We start from the raw sequence: 20,771 nt of genomic DNA, 5'->3' as shown, positions 1-20,771 counted from the left end.
GTTCGATCCCAGGTCCCGGAAGATAGCCACATGCTAAGTCGCTTCAGTCGTGTCTGCCCCCAACCTCGCTGCAACTGGGCTCACTAGACCCAAGTAGCAGTGAAGACCCAGCACAGCCAAAAATAAATTTTTTAATCATAAAAAGAATATTTTTGGCCCCCTTTTGGGGGTATGTGTCATCCCAACAGCAATGGGATGCATTCACCTTAAGAGTGCGTCTGCAAGGGGCAGACATGTTCCAAGAGTCACAGTTACAGTGAAAGAGTACTGCAGGAGACATGGATTCGATCCCTGGGTCGGAATGATCCCCTGGAGGAGGAAATGGCTACCCACTCCAGTATTCTTGCCTGGGAGATCCCACAGACAGAGGAGCCTGGTGCGTTACAGTCCATGGGGTCGAAAAGAATCAGACACGACTGAACACACACACATGCCTGAACCTCAGTCCTGGAACTGGAGAATAATGTGTGTCTTTTCTTTCGTGTCTAAGATATTTCTGGCAGGAGATGCAGGAAGCTTAACAGTGGGCAAACTAGGGCTCAGGGGGGCTGGGGGAGACTCGGTTTTCACACGATGACCTTTGATCATATTCAGATTATGTCATTACACACGAAGTCGGTGCTGCAAAATTTTTGTCTCAGGTTTGCAAAAATCGGGGCTGCTGGCCGTGCCCACCACACTGCAGGAGGGTTACTTGAGGCGACCTGTGTCCAGAGGCCAGGAGGGACCTGCGAGGCCCAGGCCCCCACCGTCACTTCCCTCCAGAAATTTGTCAGCTGCCCAGGGAGGAGAGCGGAGACACACAGGCGGGGCAGTTACGCAACCTGCAGTTGGGAAATAGAGCGAGGAGGCCTGGGACCCTGTGTCAATATGCCCAAGGAAGCCCGGCCTGTTTGCAGCCTGGGTGGACAGCCAAGCTGGCACTGGGTCTCCAGCCCTCCCCACTGGCCCTGGAGCCAACAATAGCTCCCGGGGCCTCCTGCAGTGCCGGAGACCGGAGGAGAATGAGACCCAATCCGGCCCCTGCTCAGTCCTGGAAATCAGGGTCTTTCTCTACTGGACTGGTGAAAGGAATCACAGTTCAACCAAACAATGAAATGCCAGGCAGCCACAAAAAAGACTGAGATTCGCCCTCTATGTATGTGTCACGGGTTGAACCCTGTCCCTCTGCTGCTGCTGCTAAGTCGCCTCAGTCATGTCCGACTCTGTGCGACCCCATAGACAGAAGCCCACCAGGCTTCCCCGTCCCTGGGATTCTCCAGACAAGAACACTGGAGTGGGTTGCCATTTCCTTCTCCAATGCATGAAAGTGAAAAGTGAAAGTGAAGTCGCTCAGTCCTGTCCGACTCTAGCGACCCCATGGACTGCAGCCCACCAGGCTCCTCCATCCATGGGATTTTCCAGGCAAAAGTACTGGAGTGGGGTACCAATGCCTTCTCCATGTCCCTCTACTCCCTCCAAAAATATATTAAAGTCCTAACGCCTGGGACCTCACAGAATGTGACCTGATTTGGGTATTCGGTCATGGCAGCTGCAATTATTTAAATGAAGATGGGATTACACTGGAGTGCAGTGACCCCTAATCCAAAATGACGGGCATCCTATAAAAAGGGGAGGCTGCAGAAAGACACGCGGGCAGGGAGGTGCGCCCCGTGAAGCTGAAGGCAGAGATCAGGTGATGCTTCTACCAGCCAGGGGAAGCCAAGCTGCCAGGAAACCACCAGAAGTCAGGGGAGAGAAAGGAAGCAGAATCTTCCAGGACCAACCAACCCTGCTGACACCCTGATCTCAGACTTCCTGCCTCCAGAACAGGGAGATGATTGATTTGACGTGTTTAAAGCACTCATTTAGGCTTCCCAGATGGTGCTAGTGGCAAAGAACCCGCCTGCCAATGCAGGAGAAGTAAGAGACCCAGGTTCGACCCCTGTGTCAGGAAGATCCCCTGGAGGAGGGCATAGCAATCCACTCCAGTATTCTTGCCTGGAGAATCCCATGGACAGAGGAGCCTGGAGGGCTACAGTCCATGGGGTCTCAAAGAGTGGGACACGACTGAGCGACTTAGCACACCAGCAAGGCACTTGTGTGTAGTACTCTATGATGGCAGCCCTGGCAAATGAAAACAGTACTGCAAAGGAACTGCTGTCAGAAGTACTGTTTGGTGAGAAAGGGGCGGGGCAAAGCAGCAGAGCATGGGCTGATGAGCTGAGTGTTTCACCCCAGTGCTCCAGGGCAGACTCGGGGCCACAGTCAGGGTCTTCCCTGTACCCTCATTTCAGCCTCCTCTAGCCTTCACACAACCCAGAGCTGCTCCTCTGTGGTTCCCAGCCCTCCCATGGCTCCCTAGTGCCCTCAGAAAAAAGTCCCCCACCTCAACTGCCTCTGCGGCTTCATCTCCCCAACCACCTGGGTCACTGACTAATTGAGGCCATTCGAGAATTAGACAAGTTTCTTTCTTTTTTTTTTTTTTTTTGGCCATACTGAGCAGTGTGCAGGATCTTAGTTCCCTGACCACGGCTCAAACCTGTGCCCCTGCGATGGAAGCATGGAGTCTTGACCAGTGGACCACCAGGGAAGTCCCTCAAGAAGTTTCAATGCCTCAAACACACCATGCCTTTCCTGCCTCAGGGCCTTTGCACATACTGTCCCTCCCCTCCGCCGCCTAGTCCGTCCTTCCCTGATAGCACCAACATTCACATGTGAGCTCTCCAGACCTCCGTGCAATCATCACCATCTCACCATGTCCTTCCTGATCCCCTATTTAAAGCTCCCTCCCTTCTCCGTTCCCTGTTGCAGTTTTCAAACTGAGCCATGAACGGCCAGGTGCCCCTCCTTCCCATGCAGCCCACACCCCCACCCTTTACCAGGCAGGGTCTGGGCTCACTCACAGGTGATCTCCTCATGGGTGAATCCCAGGACCCGCAGGGACTCCAGCGTCTCCTGGAAGAGCTCGCGCTCCTGGCCCGGAGAGGAAGACGGCCCGTTGGTCAGGAAGCGGTAGTGGGAGAAGGGCTCCAGGAGCAGGTCAGCTGTAGGGGTAACGGCAGGGGCCAAGGTCAAGTATGAGCCGTAGCGTCAGACTCATGTCCTGGCTTCCTAAATGGCCACCCGAGGACGTGCATCACTGCCCCACTAGGGACCTTGGTCTCTTCCTCTGTCAAATGAGTCGAGATCCTTTCTTCACGGGTTTGGTGGGAAGGGCTGGCCTGTGAAGTGGGTACTTAGCACATCTCAGACCTTTCCTCTTCTCTCCTTTCATAGTGATTCTCAAGACGCAGAACTGCCCAGAGCAGGTGAGAGGCACACACCGGCAGAAGCAACAGGGCTGCGGATGCCCGAGTTAGCAGAAGCCACCGGACAGCAGGGCTCGGGCGGCAGAGCGTGTGTGGGTTCGGAAGCCAGAGCGGGAGGCTGGGTGCGGAAGGATCAGTAGGCGACCCAAGCTACAGTGTGGAAGGAGCCAGAATGCGAGGGAGCCGCAGGGCAGCGGGGCCGCCATAGAAGAGAGAGCCTGGGGCGTTTCCGCAGCCAGAGGGCTGGAGGGGCGCAGAGCAGGAGACAGAAGGGGTCTCAGGCAGGAGTCAGGAGGCAGGGGCTCAGAAGCCACGCAAACCACGATCATCATCGGGAACCACGCGGCGGCAAAGCTGGAGTCGTCACAACACGCGGCTGGAGGAAGTGCAGCCCCGTGAAGGTTCAGGAGAGGGTGGGCAGGAGCCATGTCCCCGCGGAGCTGGCGTGAGCAAGACCCAGGAGACAGCAGGAGCCAAAGGAGAGCAGAGTCTGGGGGCGGCGGAAGTAGAGAGGCAGCGGGATCTGAGAGGCAGAGAAGCCGCCACCCAGCAGGAGCCCAACATAGAGCAGGTGCTGGACAAAGGTTAGCGCCTCCACGTCCTCCTCCCCAGGGGGTCCGCATGCAACTTGCGCCCAGTCCCCCAGAGCCAGTTCCCCGACACTGACCCTTGAGCTGCTCCCCGGCGCCTCCCAGCAGCTGGTAGAAGATGTGGAAGCTACACTCGTCCTTAGCCTGGCGGATGGCCCGCGACTTCTCCAGTAGGTCTGGGTGGGCCGAGTCAAGGTGCCGCAGAGGAGAGGACCCCTTCCTGCTCTCTCATGGAACAGTAGAGGCGCTCACAGACCTGGAGGGCAACCTAACTGGACCAGTAACTGTGGACATGTCACTTTAGCCTTGTGCCTCAGTTTCTTCACCTGTGCCAGGAGCCTGATACTAACACCCATCCATGAGCCCTGAGGTACCGTGAGGGTAAATGAGTTATTATGTAGCCAACACCTGAGCAGGTGCCTAGTTTGTCGTTTACCGTGGATAAGAATGCTTCCCGTCAGGACTTCCCTGGCAGTCCAATGGTTAAGACTCTGCACTTCCAATGCAAAGGATGCAGGTTTGATCCCTCGTAAGGGAACTAAGATCCCACATGCCATGTGGCATGGCCAAAAAAAAACAAACCTCCTGTCATCATGACCCTCCCAGCCTCAGTTTCCCCGTACTGGGGCTCTCAGCTTCTCCCTTCTGGGAAAGCCAGATGGCTGGTTTATACACTAAAAATTGTCATGGACCACCAGGAACATGATACTTCCCAGGTGGCTCAGTGGCAAAGAATCTGCCTGCCAATGCAGGAGACAGGAGACACAGGTTCAGTTCCTGGGTCAGGAAGATCCCCTGGAGGACGAAGTGGCAACTCAGTACTTTTGCCTGGGAAATCCCATGGACAGAGGAGCCTGGCGGGCTGCAGTCCATGGGGTGGCAGAGAGTTGGACATGGCAGTCCAATGGTTAACACTTGGCCTTCCAAGTCTTACAAGGGGGTGAAGATTCAATCCCTGATCTGGGAACCAAGATCCCCACATTCGCAGCCAAAAAACCAAAACATAAAACGGAAGCAGTGTTGTAACTAATTAAATAGGGATATTAAAAAAAAAATGGTCCACATTAAAAAAAAAAGCCTTAAAAAATAGCATCTGCTTCACAGGGTTGCAGATATGAGGCACTGAATTAACAGACAGAGAGTTCTTAGGGTGGCCCCAGACACAAGGTCAACCCTCCAGAAATGTTGGTCATGAGGGATGCTGGTGTGGAAGGGATCAATCCATCTGTTTGGGGGTGAGAACATCAGTCCACAGCCTGGTCACTGGCCCTGAGGCAGAGACAGCCGAGCAGGAGAACCGTGCCCAGTGGGAGCAGCCCCAACGGGATGGGGAGTGTGGACAGGAGAAAGTTAGCATTCGGAAGCTTACAGGGAAGACACAGGTGAACAGGAGAGGCTGCTGGAGCCCTGGGGTCCACGGAAGCTCAGGGTGGCAGGATGGAGGAGGGGGTGGGGCAGAGAGAGCCCTGGGCTTTAAGAAGCTGTGTGAGCAGGAAGCACCATGAAGTGGGGTGATGGGCCGCAGGAACCGTGGGGATCAGGGGCTGGTGGCTGCAGGGGTCACGAGGCCTTGAGCCCAAGGAAGTGCTTACCAGGCAGCAGTAGAGTCTATGGGGCCCAGGGCTTGACAGGGAGGTCCCTGCTTCCTTACTCCCTAAGCCTCTAGTGGTAATGAATCTGCCTGCCAATGCAGGAGATGCAAGAGACTTGGGTTTGAGCCCTGGGTTGGGAAGATCCCCTGGAGAAGGAAATGGCAAGCCACTCCAGTATTCTTGCCTGGGAAATGCCAGGGACAGACGAGCCTGGTGGACTACAGTCCATGGGGTCACAAAGAGTCGGACATGACAGCGCACACACACAAGCCCTCTTAGGAGAAACTCTTTGCCAACACACTGCTTCTCAATCTCTCCCTGGATGACAGGGAGAGGGGGCAGGTATGGGACAGTGAGCTGACACCCCAGGGATGGAAATATGATTTGTTATTAATATGTCCACATTAATAATTATAGAACCCAGAAGGTCTAATAATTCATAATTATTAACCAACATTAACATATTAACATTATAAGGACAGTGCTAACTTAATCATTCATTTCTAATAATGATAGCTCATTCTTTTTTTTTTTTTTCTTTTGGCCCATCCTTGCAGTGGCTTGTGGGATTTTAATTCCCAGACCAGGGATTGAACCCAAGCCCTTGACAGTGAAAGCACCAAGTCCTAACCTGGACCACCCACCAGGGAAGTCTCAGGTAGTTCAGTCTTCCTTTTTAAAAATAAACTTAAATATATATATATATATATATATATATATATATATATATATTTGGCTGCACCAGGTCTTAGTTGCAGCATGCAGGATCTAGTTCCACTGACCAGGGATCGAACCTGGGGCCTCTGCATGGGGAACATGGGAGTCCTAACCTCTGGACCATCAGGGAGGAGCTGTGCTAAAAATGTACCTCACATTGTCCTTCAGACCCTTCAAGGGTAGCTTTTATGATTTGACCCCTTCTACAGAAGGGGAAACTGAGGCCCAGAGAGGTCAAATCACAGGCTTAAGGGCCCCCAGCCTCAAAGCCGGGATTCGACCCCAGGGTCAGTGTGATGTTTTCCCTTATTCTCTTAAGCTTTGCACTCCTGGACCTTCTGGGTTCTATCTTGTAAATTTCTTCTTCTGCTGCTGCTAAGTCGCTTCAGTCTGTGTCTGACTCTGTGCGACCCCATAGACGGTAGCCCACCAGGCTCCCCCATCCCTGGGATTCTCCAGGCAAGAACACTGGAGTGGGTGGCCATTTCCTTCTCCAATGCATGAAAGTGAAAAGTGAAAGTGAAGTCGCTCAGTCACGTCCGACCCTTAGTGACCCCATGGACTGCAGCCTACCAGGCTCCTCTGTCCATGAGAGTTCTAGGGAGCGTTTTTGCCACCGGTGGGGAAAGTTGGACACAGCTTGGCGGGAGTCAGCAGGCTTGCAAGGCCCGTCTTCGGCTGGTGTCTGGGAATCTGAACTTCAGGAGGCTGATAGCACGGGCTCCCTGCACCTCAACTGTGTAAACCAACATGCTTTCTGCTGAACATATGTTTTCCTTCACGGACTCTGAAATTTGGGTACGCGCTGGGCAGGCGGTGCCTATGTGACCAGCCCCCAATAAAACCCCCCAGTGCAGAGTCTCTGATGCACTCATCACACGTGTTGGAACACCTTGGGATTAAGCACGTCCCACGTGACTCCACGGGGCCAGGACTCTGGCCCCCACACGCCTTCCGCTTTGCCTGCATCGTTTCTCTGTGCTCGCGTACCCTCCGCCCCTTGGCTAGGTTGGGAAAGCGTTCTCTTAAAGGCTACGAGAGGCCCCGCCATCCTCCCCGCAACGTGGAGACGCTGCGCCTGCCCCTTCCTGAGGGTCTAGCGTCCTTCTCCTTCTGCAGAGCGGGAAACGGAGGCACAGGGTGGGCAGCAGGGAGCCAGGGCTCCGGGAGAGTGTGGACCCCTGTTTCCTATACGCGGTGAGACCCCGAGGGCCGCCCTCTATGGCCGCTACCGCTCTTCCCCGCCCCCGGGTGCCTCCTCTGGGCGGTGAGAGGATACAGGTCTCGATGTTGGCGCCCACGATATACCCGGCAACGTCGAAGTTGATGCGGATGAATTTGCCCTGCAAGGGAGGCGGGTGGAGGGGCTTAGCCGAGGGTCCTGCGGGCCTGGGGAGCACCCCCAACCCACACTCACCCCTCCGAGAGTCAGCCTGTCTCTTGACTATCTCCCTCCATCTGAACCCCTTCCGATCATGAGGTTCCAGCTGGGGCTGGGATTCGGTGGGGAGGGGTGCCTCCCGGGGAGAATTCAAGGTCCACGCGCCTCTAACTTCTTTCCTTAGGACCCAGGTCCCCAGTTCCCCTTCATCCTTCAGGCCCAGGAGCCGTGGACCCCAGGTCCCTCCCCGCTCACGGACCCACACGTCCTGTCTCCCCCCCCACCTTCCTTCGCTCCCAGTTCCAGGTTCATTAACTCGAGCCCAGGCCCCGCCCTCCCCCAGCACTCACAAAGCGGGAGGAGTTGTCATTCTTCACCGTCTTGGCGTTGCCAAAGGCCTCCAGGACCGGGTTAGCCTGAAGAAGCTGCCGCTCCAGCTCACCCTGCAGGGCGTCGGGGGATGGCTTGTCAGTGGCGGGGTCGCGGGGTGAGGGCACTGGCCCCGCTGGGGTGTGGGGTCTGGCTGAGTGTCTGTGTGTGAGGGGCCTTTGTGTATCTATCTGGGCGTGTGCCAGCTTTCCCGAATCTGGGCTTGCCCTTCAGTCTGTTGTGAAGGGAATGAGGAAACTTCTCTAAGATCCATTGTCCAGCGGAAACAAAACCAAAAAAGCAAGTCTCAGGACAACACCTACAATGTGATTCTATTAATAATAATAAAAAAATGAACCGAGAAAACACCACCACAGAACAAGACTCCCATATCTATACGTACAGACACATGTTGGTAGACGTTTAGAGAAAGGTCTGCAAGGATACACACCAAAATGTCAACAGAGTAAGCCACTCCAAGGAAAGAGGACTGAGAGAAGGAAAGAGGAAGTTCATTTTGCCTGGTTTGTCTGTTGTTGTTACAGTGAATGCATACTCATGTATCACTTGTGGACCTAAAGAAAAATCTATACCATCTATGTAGAGTTCTTCAAACTGTTTGACACAGAGTACACATTCAAGAAATGGTAGTTTCCTTCCGCAGTCAGGCTAATCCTTGAGTGGGGACTTTTTTTTTTTAAGAGCAGTTTTAAAAAATTGAAGTATAGTTGATTTGCAATATTGAGTTAGTTTCAAGTGTACAGCAATGTGATTTGGATATATATATATTCTTTTTTTCTGATTCTTTTCCCTTAAAACTTATAAAATATTGACTATTGTTTCCTATGAAAGTGCCAGTTGCGCAGTTGTGTCCGACTCTGCAACCTGGTGGACTGTAGCTGTCAAGGCTGCTCTGTCCATGGAACTCTCCAGGCAAGAATACTGGAGTGGGTTGCCATTTCCTCAGGGGATCTTCCTGAACCAGGGATTGAACCCGGATCTCCCACATTGCAGGCAGATTCTTTACTGTCTGAGACACCAGAGAAATTCAACTGTTCCCTGGGTATATAGTAAATCCCTGTTGTTTATTTATTTTATACATGGTAGTATGCACCTGTTAATCACCTACTGCCAATTTATCCCTCCTCGGGCCCCCATGGCTAGAGATCTTATTCTGAGCTTCCCTACAGCCACTTGGGTGTCAGAGCCAGGAACACAGTAGGTGCTCAATACATGACAACCCTCTTCTCCTCTTTCCTAGCCAGGTTCTCAAAGATCCCGACTATTTCTTTAAATGCCCTGTGAGCCCTCAGACACCAGCCTGAGGTGGGGGCACAAAGTAGGCCTGCCTACCATGAATGGAACTGTGGGTCCCTGGGCTGTGTGAAAGCGTGGTGACTGTGGGCTCTGCCTACATTCATTTAGCAGATCAGCAACAAATGGTAGTTACAGGCTCTGGGTTGTTTCCCACTGGGATCTGTGGCCGCTCTGCACAGATGCAGTAGGGCTAATATACACAGCTATGTGGTAGGGTCTCCACATGCACAACAGGACCACACGAAATGGCCCTGGGTGTGTGCACACAGTTGTTCAATCACTAAGTTGTGTCTGACTCTGCAACCCCATGAACTGCAGCACGCCAGGCTTCCCTGTCCTTCACTACACAGTTGGGCTGCCATAAGCAACCGTGGGGGGCCCTGGGTGTGTGCCCACTGTAGGGTTGCATGAAATGACAGTGTGGCGCCTGCTGTGCACATAGTAGGGCCATCAAAAGTGACAATGTGGCCTCCAGGCAGGGGTGACTGTCAGTGCCTTGGGACCTATCTGCCAGGACGACTGTGGGTTGGGGTGACCGGGGTGGTATTAGGGGTGGCAGGACTCGAGGTGATTCCCTGCTACTCACATAAGACACGGTGCTGGCGGAGGCCTGAGGAAGTCACAGGACACGAGACACGGACCAGGACACGGCACATGGAACATGGACAGACACACAGGTGAACGAGGTTAGGGGAGGGGGCAGGGGGTGGGATAGAGAGACAAGGGGCTGGAGAAACTGGCCTGTGGAGCGGGGTGCCTGGGGGTGGGGAGCGGGCGGTGGCCCCATCACCTGGGGTTTGAATCTGGGCTAGCCCTTCCTGGGCGTGTGACCTTGGACAGCCGACCCACCCCAGGTGTGACTTTGCTTTCCCATCTTTAAACCACACCCACCTCACTGGGGTGTTACAGAAATATAAGTCAAAGGACTAGGGCTATATATAAACGCTCACTTACAAAGCAAACCTGGGCACTGCAGGAACCTAAACAGGCCAGACACATAGTGGGTGCTCTGGGATGTAAGCTCCTACTACGTGCCAGAGGCACTGTTCCAAGGGTCAATGAGGCGAAGGACTGGCTGTTGCAATTTTTATGTCCATCATGCCTCGGCTCCCAGCACTATATATCAGGCACATAGTAGGGATTCGGGGGTGGGGGTGGGGCAGGGGCAGCCAGGAGGAGGCCTGTGACTGTGTTCTTCCATGGGAGAGGCGGGGAGTTAGTTAGGAGGGGAAGCAGAGCCTGAGAGGGAGGGAGCATCTGGTGGCAGGCTCCAGAGTACGTCCCAAGGCAGGTCACTTACCGGGACACCAGGCTCCTTCCGGCCCTTTGGTGATGATGCCACGTGGGCAAGGTACTGGATGACTTTCTTGGTGTTTTCTGTCTTCCCAGCCCCAGACTCCCCACTAAGCGGGGGCACAAAGGGAAGCAAAAAGGGTCAGCCCAAGTCACCAGGTAAGCCCCGTCCATTCCAAGCAGAGCCATGCCCAGCTGGGATCCCACTTCCTCCAGGAAGTCCTTCAGGATTACTCACGTGCAGAGAATGGACTGGTCCTCACGATCTGTAGGGGACAGAGGGGGATGGGTCACCTGGGAGGGTTTTTCCAGCGAGATGCTGGCCACCCTCTTTTCAAAATCCTTCCCAAGGGCTAAGGAAAAGCTGGGTTTTTGACATATGATCCTCCTAGATTCTAATACCTGATCCTGACTCAGCCTCTTTTGGCTGTATGGCTCTGGGAAAGCAGCTGTCCCTCCCTGAGCCTCAGTGTGTCCTGACCTGTAAAATGAAGACAACAAACTCCAACCGAACAGAATGTAATTCATTCAACAAACTTCAATTTGAGCCCCTACTATGTGCCGCCTCGGGCTGAATGATGACATTCAAAGATGTGAGAGTGAGATCCTAGACCCCAGGCTCAGCCTGTAATAGCAAACAGGCCACTGAATGTAGTGATGGTGACTGATGGCCCACGGGGGGTCATCTGTCCTGAGGGCAGAGAGCACAGCTCGGTCCCCACTGTCTCCTCCTCCGCTCATCCTGGGGCTGACAAGTTGCTGTTAGTCATTCTGCCGTGTCCAACTCTTTGTGACTCCATGGACTGTAGCCCCCCAGGCTCCTCTATCCATGCAATTCTCCAAGCAAGAATACTGGAGTGGGTTGCCATGCCCTCCTCCAGGGGGTCTTTCTGACCCAGGGATCGAACCTGAGTCTCCCTCATTGCAGCCAGAGTCTTTACCATCTGAGCCATCCCTTCAATAAATGCACACAGACCACCTACTAAATGTTAGGTACCAAGGACGGTGGGAAGTGGCAAGGTCCATGGCTCTCCCTAGGCTTTCTGACTCTGCAGGTCAAGAGTAAAGGCTGAGTTGACATTTCAAACAAGTTCCTAAGTGATGCTGAGGCTGATGATGAGAGGATTACACTCTGGGAAGCACTGCTTTGAAAATACAGCTTATATGCTGCCTACTATTAATGTCATGATAGAAAGATACAAACTTTAAAATGTTTAATATGTTTTTTAATATATACAAGTATTTATTAAAATAAATGACCTACAATAAATAGATAATGAGTGTATTATGTGTACCACATGGAATTATGGAATTTTGCCCCGAGTGATCAATTGTCATGGAGTAAATGGCACCCCTCTGATGGACATCCTTATACAACACACAACCTGCCCAGCTGTACACAGCGAACCCATGCTACCCATTCTCTAAGGGGTGGCATTCACTCACAACAATGTAGATCGCGTCAGCAACATAAATGTCGAATGAGTGAACACTCTTAAGAAACACTGTTTCAAGAGGAATTTTTGTAGAAGCCTGGAACCAATGAGCTTCCAAGTGATGCTTGTTGCGGGGAGGGGTAAACAAGGAGACAGATGAAAAGGGACCTGTCTGGTGGAACTCAGAGCCTTGCCCACTCGGCCCTCCATTTGTGTTCCCTCCTGCCCCACAAAGAAGCCTTGCAGAGTCTGAAATCCTTGAGCTGACATCTAATCCTGACCCCCAGCCCAGTCCCCATTGAAGAGGCACCTCCAGCAGCCCCCACCCCACACTCACCCTGGAGCATGCTTCGGTAGGCTCCCTCGGTCACTGCGTACACATGGGGCGGCACTTCGTGGCGCTTCTTGCCCCGGTACATCTCCACGATGGCCTCCGTGTAGATGGGCAGCTGCTTGTATGGGTTGATGACCACACAGAAAAGGCCGGAGTACGTCTGCAGTGGGCAAGAAGGGAGAGGGCCTCAGCTAGCTACCTGCCTGTGACCTAGGGGCAGCACGGAGTTGCCACGTACAACTAGGCAGGTTGTGCACTGCACAAGGACATCCGGCTAAGGGGCTGCCATTCGCACAATGACAATGTAGATTCAGCATTTGTTATGGTTTCAGGCTGATGGTTGAAAAGAAGCTTTCCAAATTGCACAAAGGTGCTGTATGAATGAGGATTCACAAGGGGAGAGAATGGAGGCTTTGTAGCCCTGTCACTGCTTGGACTCACACACGCATGAAAGGACCAAGTGCAAGTTCATCTGTAGCATCATTCTTTTAAAATAATGAAGGACCGGAAACGATCTGGATGCATGGTCATACAATGAATTCCTATGAGGTTTCTGGCCTCTACAGACAGAGAACTATCTCCAAAACAACATAAGAAACAAGGTAAGAACTTTGCAAGAAGAACACTTTTCTGAATTTGCTTGAATACACACAGAATATTTCTGGAAGAGTGCTTCCTGTATCTGCAGCCGCTGAAACTTGACGGGAACATGTCTGTGGTTTCTGTTGATAACAGACTCACAGGACCTGCGTCCACGACAGTTTTGGTGGTTCCCTCTTATTGGAGGACATGCTAAATTTCAGGTTTGAGGTGCGTGAAAATAAAGATGTAATTTTTTTTTTTTGCATCCAAGTTCATGGATGCCCTGAATTTGTCCACACACCTTCTGGGCCTGAGTTCAGGACCTGGTAATCATTTAAGCACTGTTCCAGCTCTAACGGAGCCTCAGGTAGACAAGAGACAGGAGGGATCAAGGCAGTTAGACCGGCTAGAGAACCAGCTGACCACCTAGCTAACACAATCCAGAGAGCTAACTAGTTAACTTAGCTGGGTCAAGCTAGCTAATACAGCCAGAGAGTTGCTTAGGGGCTCAGCTGTTGTTTAGTTGCTCAGTCATGTCTGACTCTTTGCGACCTCACTGACTGCCAGGCTCCTCTGTCCGTGGGATTTCCCAGGCAAGAATACTGGAGTGGGTTGCCATTTCCTTCTCCAGGGGATCTTCCAGACCCAGGGATCGAATCCATATCTCCTGCACTGGCAGGCAGATTCTTTACCACTGAGCCACCAGGGAAGCCCCAGGGTCTCAGCTAGTTAACTATGAAACCAACTAGCTACTTAGGCAGCTAGTTAGCTACTTAGCGAGTTAAATGACCAGCTGTTTACTTGTCGATTGATAGCAGAACTGCTTTAAGCTCCCAGACAACTTGAGCTTCTCAAGCAGAGTGAGGGTGTGGCCACCGCAGGCTGCCTGGTGCCAAGCTTTTAAGGATGGGAGGGTGGGTGGCCAGCCTGGAGCAGAACAACCGGTTTGCTGGGTGTCTGCCTGCCCCGCCAGCAGCTCCCCAGAGCTCTCAAAGGGCGGGGCAGCCAGACCACATTCCCGGGGAGGGTATCTCATGGCTGCTGGCGCCCTGGCCCCCACTTCTGGCTGGCTGAGGAGCCCACCTCCCGCACCCCATCCCCGTCCCAGCCCCCTCCTGCCAGCCATTACTTATAGCCAGGGCAACACCCTAGAGGGAACCTGAGCTGGCTGCCAAGGCCAGGGGGAAAGGGGCTGAGGCCGGTGCGCCTAGAGAGGGCCGGGGCCACCTGAGTGGCCAGCGCACAGCTGCAGAAGCCTGGCTGGAAAGGCCTGGGGCAGGACTCTGAGGGCGGACCCGCCAGGTCCAACTCCTCGCTGCCACCGCCCCTCCGCAGCCCAGTGACTCTCCCCTCAGTCTCGGTTTCCTCCCTGAGAAACCCTCCCCAGCTCGTTACCGAGGCGGTAGGGATTAAGGAAGACAGTGAATAAAAACCAGACAGCCCAAGGCGGGGCGGTAAAAGGCGCTCCAGTCGCGGCGCTGAGACACACTCAGGTTCCAAGCCCACCTGGGAGCTAAGACTTCACTCAGACTCAGATGCTGTGTCATCCCACGTATCTGGCCTGTGTGACTGGACTCCAGGTGTTTGCCCTCTCCGAGCTCAAGTTTCCAGCTCTGGAGAAATGGAGCTCCGAACCTCCACCATCTAGAAGGATTCTGAGAGTGACATGATGCCAAGCATCTTCAGGTGCCTCCCGGAGCAGAAGGCACAGTCAGCATCCAGCAGATGGGGTCCCCTTCTGCCCTGGGCATCTCAGGGAAGGGACCACATCAGGCCAAATAGCCTATGAGCAACAGGATCTGGTTTGTGGAATCCCGGACACCCCCCCTCTCCCTTTCCACTGGAAAGCACTGTCTTTCCCTTTGGCCAGTTAGTATTTACTAAGCACAGCCCAAGGACAAGCCAGGTGGAGCTTGAATCAAATCTTCTAGCTGGGTGGCTTGAGCACACTCCTTAACTTTCCCGGGTCCCCTTTTCATCACACGGGGATGGGAACAGTGCTTCTACAGAGGGCTTTGGGGAGCTACCCACAAGTTCATGTTGCAAGTACTGAGCTGAGCATGAGCCCTGGAACCCTGTGTGTGATTATTTTTTATTTATTTACTCAATTATGTCACATCTCAAAGCATGCAGGATCTTAGTTCCCTGGACAGGGCTCAAACCCACACCCCCTGCAGTGGAAGCGTGGAGTCTTAACCACTAGACCACCAGGGAAGTCCCTATGCACGCCTAATACGTTAGCTGTTAACTACTCCTGGGCCAATGTCTTTTCTTCTCCAAGCCGTCGGCAAAGGAGGTGATAACCCCTACCTCACAGCCTTATGTGGTGAGGGGGTCAACAAGATCATACTGAAATGAAGTTTAGAACAGCACTTCACGGAGAAAGCAGGCACTCCCTGAGTACTAATGATTATTGTTAAGGCCCAATTTCCTTCCTGTCTGGGCTTCTGGAAACTTCCATCTCACTTTCATTTGTCAGGTCCCAATTCTCTGACTCTCAGACCATAGCCTTCGCTCAGGCCTCACCATTTTCCCCCCTGAACTTTCCCAACAATCTTCCCACTGCTGTGGATAGAATAGGGGGTCTAGAGTCAGAAGGCCTGGGTTCAAATACTGGTTAAGCTGGTTGGTAGCTGGTGGGGCGTGGCCTAAGTCTTGGCCCCTCTCTGAGGCTCAGTGTCCCCACCGACAGACTGGGGATGATAGAAGATACCCTACAATGCTGCCGTGAGGGTTCAGAGTGTTTACTAACAGGAAAGGGGTGGCTCAGGGTTTTGGGTGCCTCTCTGATCCCCTGACTTTGATGAGGTCCAGGGCAGTGGCCTGGACAGAGGCTCACAGAGCTCCCACGGCTCACAAAGGCAAGTGAGGAATCCTAAGGGCCCAACATAGGCTGCAGAAGGTGTCACCTCAATCCAGGGCCAGAGAATCCTGAGGTCAAATCCCACCTCTGCCACCAAAAGCTGAGGGGCCCTGAGCCAGCCACTGGCCCCTCTCACGGCCTCACTCTCTCCCCCAAACAGGAGTCAGAATTCATAAAAATACCCTCATCTTGTGCTTATGACCCTTAACGGGGTGGACATTGAGGCCAGGCTATTTATTTTTATTTTTTTGATACATCTCATCATTTAGTGACATATTCTTTTATTACTTTCATGAAAGTTTTGCAGTTTTTAAAACACATAAAACCAGCACTTTTCCTTTTAGGGTCTTAGGGAGATATTTTGCATCTATTCTTGATGGGCCAGTTTCAATGAGCAAGGCAGTGAGACTCCAGCCCTCTAAGCTGGTATTCAGAGTGTGACTCTGCGGCCAGCTGCCTGGGTTCAAATCCTTCACGTCCATGTGACCTGGGACCCAAGTCACTTAACATTCCTGAAACATCAGGCGATAAGGACAAATCCCCAGCCCAGAAGTGAGCTGATAACCCACATGCAGCACTTAGAACAGTACTTGGCACATCATTAAGTGCTCGATAAATATTTGCTAGCCACCCATGATCATTATTTCTCATTATTATTGTCGACATTCCTTGTCAACATCTCTAATCCTGTTTGCTCTGAACGACACTCTGGCTGCCCATTAGAACCACCCTGGAAGCTTATTAAAAATGCCAGTGTCCATGTCACACCCCCCAGAGAGTCTGATTCAAATGGGGTGGGGAAGGGCTCCAGTGCTGGCATTTTGTAAAAATTCCCCAGCTGACTATAACAAGAAGGCAGAGCTAAGAACCACTGCCCTACTCCACCTGCTTGCTGTTAAGATTAAACAACGTGAGACATTGAAAGGTTAACAGTGACTAGGGCACAGTCAATCTCATTGTGACCTGCTGCTGCTGCTATGTCGCTTCAGTCGTGTCCGACCCTGTGCAACCCCGTGGACGGCAGCCCACCAGGCTCCCCCGTCCCTGGGATTCTCCAGGCAAGAACACTGGAGTGGGTTGCCATTTCCTTCTCTAATGCACGAAAGTGAAAAGTGAAAGTGAAGTTGCTCAGTCATGTCCGACTCTTAGCGACCCCATGGGCTGCAGCCCACCAGGCTCCTCCGTCCATGGGATTTTCCAGGTAAGAGTACCGGAGTGGGTTGCCATTGCCTTCTCCACTATGACCAGTCCTGTCTTAATCCTGCTGCTGCTGCTGCTAAGTCGCTTCAGTCGTGTCCGACTCTGTGTGACCCCATAGACGGCAGCCCACCAGGTTCCCCCGCCCCTGGGATTCTCCAGGCAAAAACACTGGAGTGGGTTGTCATTTCCTTCTCCAGGGAAACTTCCTTACCCAGGGATCAAACCCGCTTCTTCTGGGGCTCCTGCATTGCAGGCAGATTCTTTACCACTGAGCCACAGGGGAAGCCCAATAAGGAGCATCCAGCCCACTCCAGTACTTTTGCCTAGAAAATCCCATGGATGGAGGAGCCTGGAAGGCTGCAGTCCATGGGGTCGCTGAGGGTCGGACATGACTGAGCGACTTCATTTTCACTTTTCACTTTTCACTTTCATGCATTGGAGAAGGGAATGGCAACCCACTCCAGTTGTTCTTGCCTGGAGAATCCCAGGGACGGGGGAGCCTGGTGGGCTGCCGTCTATGGGGTCGCACAGAGTCGGACACGACTGAAGCAACTTGGCAGCAGCAGCAGCAGCACTGTATAACATGAGACGCCTGCAATGGGGTCTCAGGCAGTCCTGGTAATCCAATAATTTATCACTTGGCAACTAAGGGTGGGCATCGTCACCCAACCTGAGGGGAAAATTAGAAACAGCCTCACGTCGGTTCCAGCTGGGGTGCTGACACCCAGCCGCCCCACCCCAGGCAAGGCCCTCCCAGGGAAGGAGGCCACTCACATAGATGAGGCCGGAGTAGTAGCGCTCGCGGAGGTTGTGCAGCACGGAGGCCTCGTTGAGGCAGGTCAGCTCGGCCATGTCCTCGGCCTTGCTGAACTTGGGCGGGTTCATGCGCTGGATCTGGTCGCGCGGCAGCCGCAGCCGCCGGCCGCTCTCCGCCAGCTCCACCTCGGCCTCCTCGTCGCCCTCGTGCCGCAGTGCCGCGGCCTCGAAGCCGTGTAGCTCCGACGGCACCCACACCAGGCGCCGTGCCGTCCACTCCACCTGCGGGGACGTGCCCGAGCCCCCAGGCCCACTGCCCACGCCCGGCCCGCGAGGCGCGAACAGGAACGGCTGGGCGGCCTCGGGCACCGGGCCCGGCCTGGGGGGTGCCTTCCGCCCGGGCACCGACACGGTCACTGCTGCCATGGTCTGCAGGGAGAGAGCAGAGGACCAGGGTCAAGGAGGGGTTCCATCCCCACCCCAGATTCCCCTGACAGTCGCCACTGCCTTCCCCACCAAACCTCAATTTACATTTCTGCAAAATGGGTTCACAGACCTTTTTCACCTATTCTACCATCCACCTCTCTATCCATTCATTCAATAATTCGTGCGTGTGTGTGTGTATGTGGCTGGACCACGAGGCTTCCGGGATCTTAATTTCCCCACCAGGGACTGAACAGGGGCCACTGGCACTGAAAGCTGGGAGTCCTAACCACTAAACCACCAGCGAATTCCCAATTCAATAATTCTTGAATAACAATCTGAATGTCCATTGACAGATGAATGGATAAAGATGTGGTACAAATATACAATGGAATGCTACTCAGACATTCAAAAAACAGAATGAAGTAATGCTATTTGCAGCAACATGGATGGACCTAGGGGTTATCGTATTAAATGAATTGTCAGAGAAAGACAAATACCATATGATGTAACTTATATGTGGAATCTTAAACATGTAACAGATATACTTATCTAGGAATGAGAAACAGACTCACAGACATCGAGAACAGATTTGCGGGGGCCAAGTGGTGGGGGACGAGGGAGACAAGGATCGGAAGTTTGGGATTAGCAGATGCCGACTATTATAGATAGAATGGATAAACAGCAAGGTCCTACTGTTTAGCCCAGGGAACTCTATTCAATGTACAGTGATAAACCATAATGGAAAAGAATATATATGTATAACTGAATCACTTTGCTATACAGAAGAAATTAACACAACATTGTAGATCAACTATATTTCAATAAAATACATTTTCTAAAAATAATTCTTTAATAAGCCAGGCTATAATACTGTTCAAGGTGTCAGCCATATAGCAAAGAACAAGCCAGAAAAAGATTCCTGCCTTCCTAAGGTGTTTACATTCTAGCCCTGATCTGGCTATCATAGGAGCCATGGCCACGTGAGGCTACTGGGGAGTTGAAATGGAGAATCCACACTGAGATGGGTTCTGACCATAAGACACACACCCAGTTTCAAAGACAGCACAACAAAAAGCTCATTCGTGTTTCTTACATTTGGTAACATATTGGATTAAAAAAATACATCATTAGCACTTACATCACTTGTTCCTTTTTATATCTTTATTTTTAATGTGGCTAGAAAATTTTAAATTACACATTTGGCTTGCATTGTGTTTCTGTGAGTTAGTGCTGCTCTAATCCCAGGAGACAGATTCAAAGATAAATAAGTAAATTATACAGTATGTTAAATGATGATACATGCCAAGGGGGAGAATGAAGCAGAGAACAGGGACTGTTAGGGTTGAGGGCCATTGAAGTTTTAATTGGGGTGGCCAAGGAAACCGTCTCTGATGTGGCATCTGAATAAAGACCTGAGGGAGATGAAGGGAATGGGCCATGGGAATGTCAGACAAAAAAGCATTCCAGGCTGGGAGAACAGCCCGTACAAAGGCCCTGGGGCAGGCATGTGCCTCTATGTCTGCGGCATTGTGAGCGGCCAGTGTAGCTGGAGCCAGGTGATCCAGGGAGAAAGGGTGGTAGGAAAGGAAAGATTAGGGACAAAGGGGGTCAGACTGGGTCATGCTGAGGACCTTGACCTCATAGATGTAAGCCCTAGAACAGTGTCAACCTGATTTCTGTAACTCAGGTTCCCTGACCACCTCTAGGTTACCCCAGAACAGATCTGAATTTCATCACTTGGTTAGCAGTGGCTTTCTTCCCTGCAACCTGAAATCCTTCTCTTTACCACGGGCTGGCCCCATTCATTAACTTCTGCATTCACTCAACATTCCCTGAAGTTTTCTTAAGTCCTGAGCTCTGCCCAGAATGAGTCTGGGGATCCAGATATGAGTCAGATGAGGCCCTGCTTCGAGGAGCACCTGGTCTGGGGTCGATCTAGTCTCAGACACGTCTCAAACAGTCACAATCCAAGATGAGCTTTGAGATCCGAGCCAGCCTGTGCTAGACCCCCTTCCTGCCCTTAAAGGGGCTGCAGACCAGCAGGGAACAGAGCTTGGCAATCCCAGAGTAGTTTAAGCACCCTTGAGGAAAACTATGCCCCCTGTCCCTCACCGTGCCCTGCCCCTGAAGAAGCTGGAATCTGTTGTCTCCCACGGCCTCAGACGGCCACATCGCTGCCCACACACCAGTCACAGGACCCCCCAGTGCTCTGTCTCCCCCACCTTGGTGCTTCTGCCTCTGCCCTCCAGGCCCCCCAGCCCCCACCTCCAACATATCTCTGGAGATGTCCCTCCAAACACCCAGCTCCTCTTGGACATCTCTGGATCTGATCCCAACAGGCCCTTGTCTTTCCCTTACCTGGACACTCAGCTCCAGGCCACACGCCCTTCTTACCCCCAGGCACTCTCCCTACCACCAGTGGCCCCAGGCCCTCACCCTCACCCTATGACATTTGGTCCTGCTGCTCTCTGGCCTCAAACCCAAGGCCCCTGCATTCAAACAGTGGGCGTCTCCTGCCGTCCAATGCCATATCTTTCTCCACGTCCCAGGCCCCAGGTTGCCCAGACTGACCAGGCCTCCTAACTGGCCCTCATCCCTTCAGAGCCAAGTCCCATCCCTGGGACT

At 52.7% G+C, this 20,771-nt stretch overlaps 1 protein-coding gene across 7 annotated transcripts in view; it reads right to left on the bottom strand.

The window, feature by feature from the left end:
* Positions 1-20,771, bottom strand: part of MYH14 (myosin heavy chain 14) — a 91,654-nt gene that overhangs the window by 56,882 nt on the left and 14,001 nt on the right. For 4 of the 7 annotated variants that reach the window (XM_025270025.3, XM_044931357.2, XM_044931356.2 and 1 more), the window contains 9 exons: positions 17,739-18,149; positions 12,323-12,479; positions 10,788-10,815; positions 10,557-10,659; positions 9,843-9,866; positions 7,921-8,013; positions 7,469-7,532; positions 3,958-4,056; positions 2,886-3,026 (listed from right to left, as the gene is read on the bottom strand). In XM_025270025.3, coding sequence (XP_025125810.2) covers positions 2,886-3,026; positions 3,958-4,056; positions 7,469-7,532; positions 7,921-8,013; positions 9,843-9,866; positions 10,557-10,659; positions 10,788-10,815; positions 12,323-12,479; positions 17,739-18,149 — 1,120 coding nt within the window. Of the gene's footprint in view, positions 1-2,885; positions 3,027-3,957; positions 4,057-7,468; positions 7,533-7,920; positions 8,014-9,842; positions 9,867-10,556; positions 10,660-10,787; positions 10,816-12,322; positions 12,480-17,738; positions 18,150-20,504; positions 20,528-20,588; positions 20,614-20,771 lie in introns of those variants that run through there. The other 3 variants (XM_044931355.2, XM_044931359.2, XM_044931354.2) reach the window with 3 other exon arrangements.

Source organism: Bubalus bubalis, chromosome 18, assembly GCF_019923935.1.
Source record: "Bubalus bubalis isolate 160015118507 breed Murrah chromosome 18, NDDB_SH_1, whole genome shotgun sequence".
NCBI lineage: Eukaryota > Metazoa > Chordata > Mammalia > Artiodactyla > Bovidae > Bubalus > Bubalus bubalis.
The sequence above is the reverse complement of the archived record's forward strand: the minus strand, read 5'-3'. Positions and strand labels throughout refer to the sequence as shown.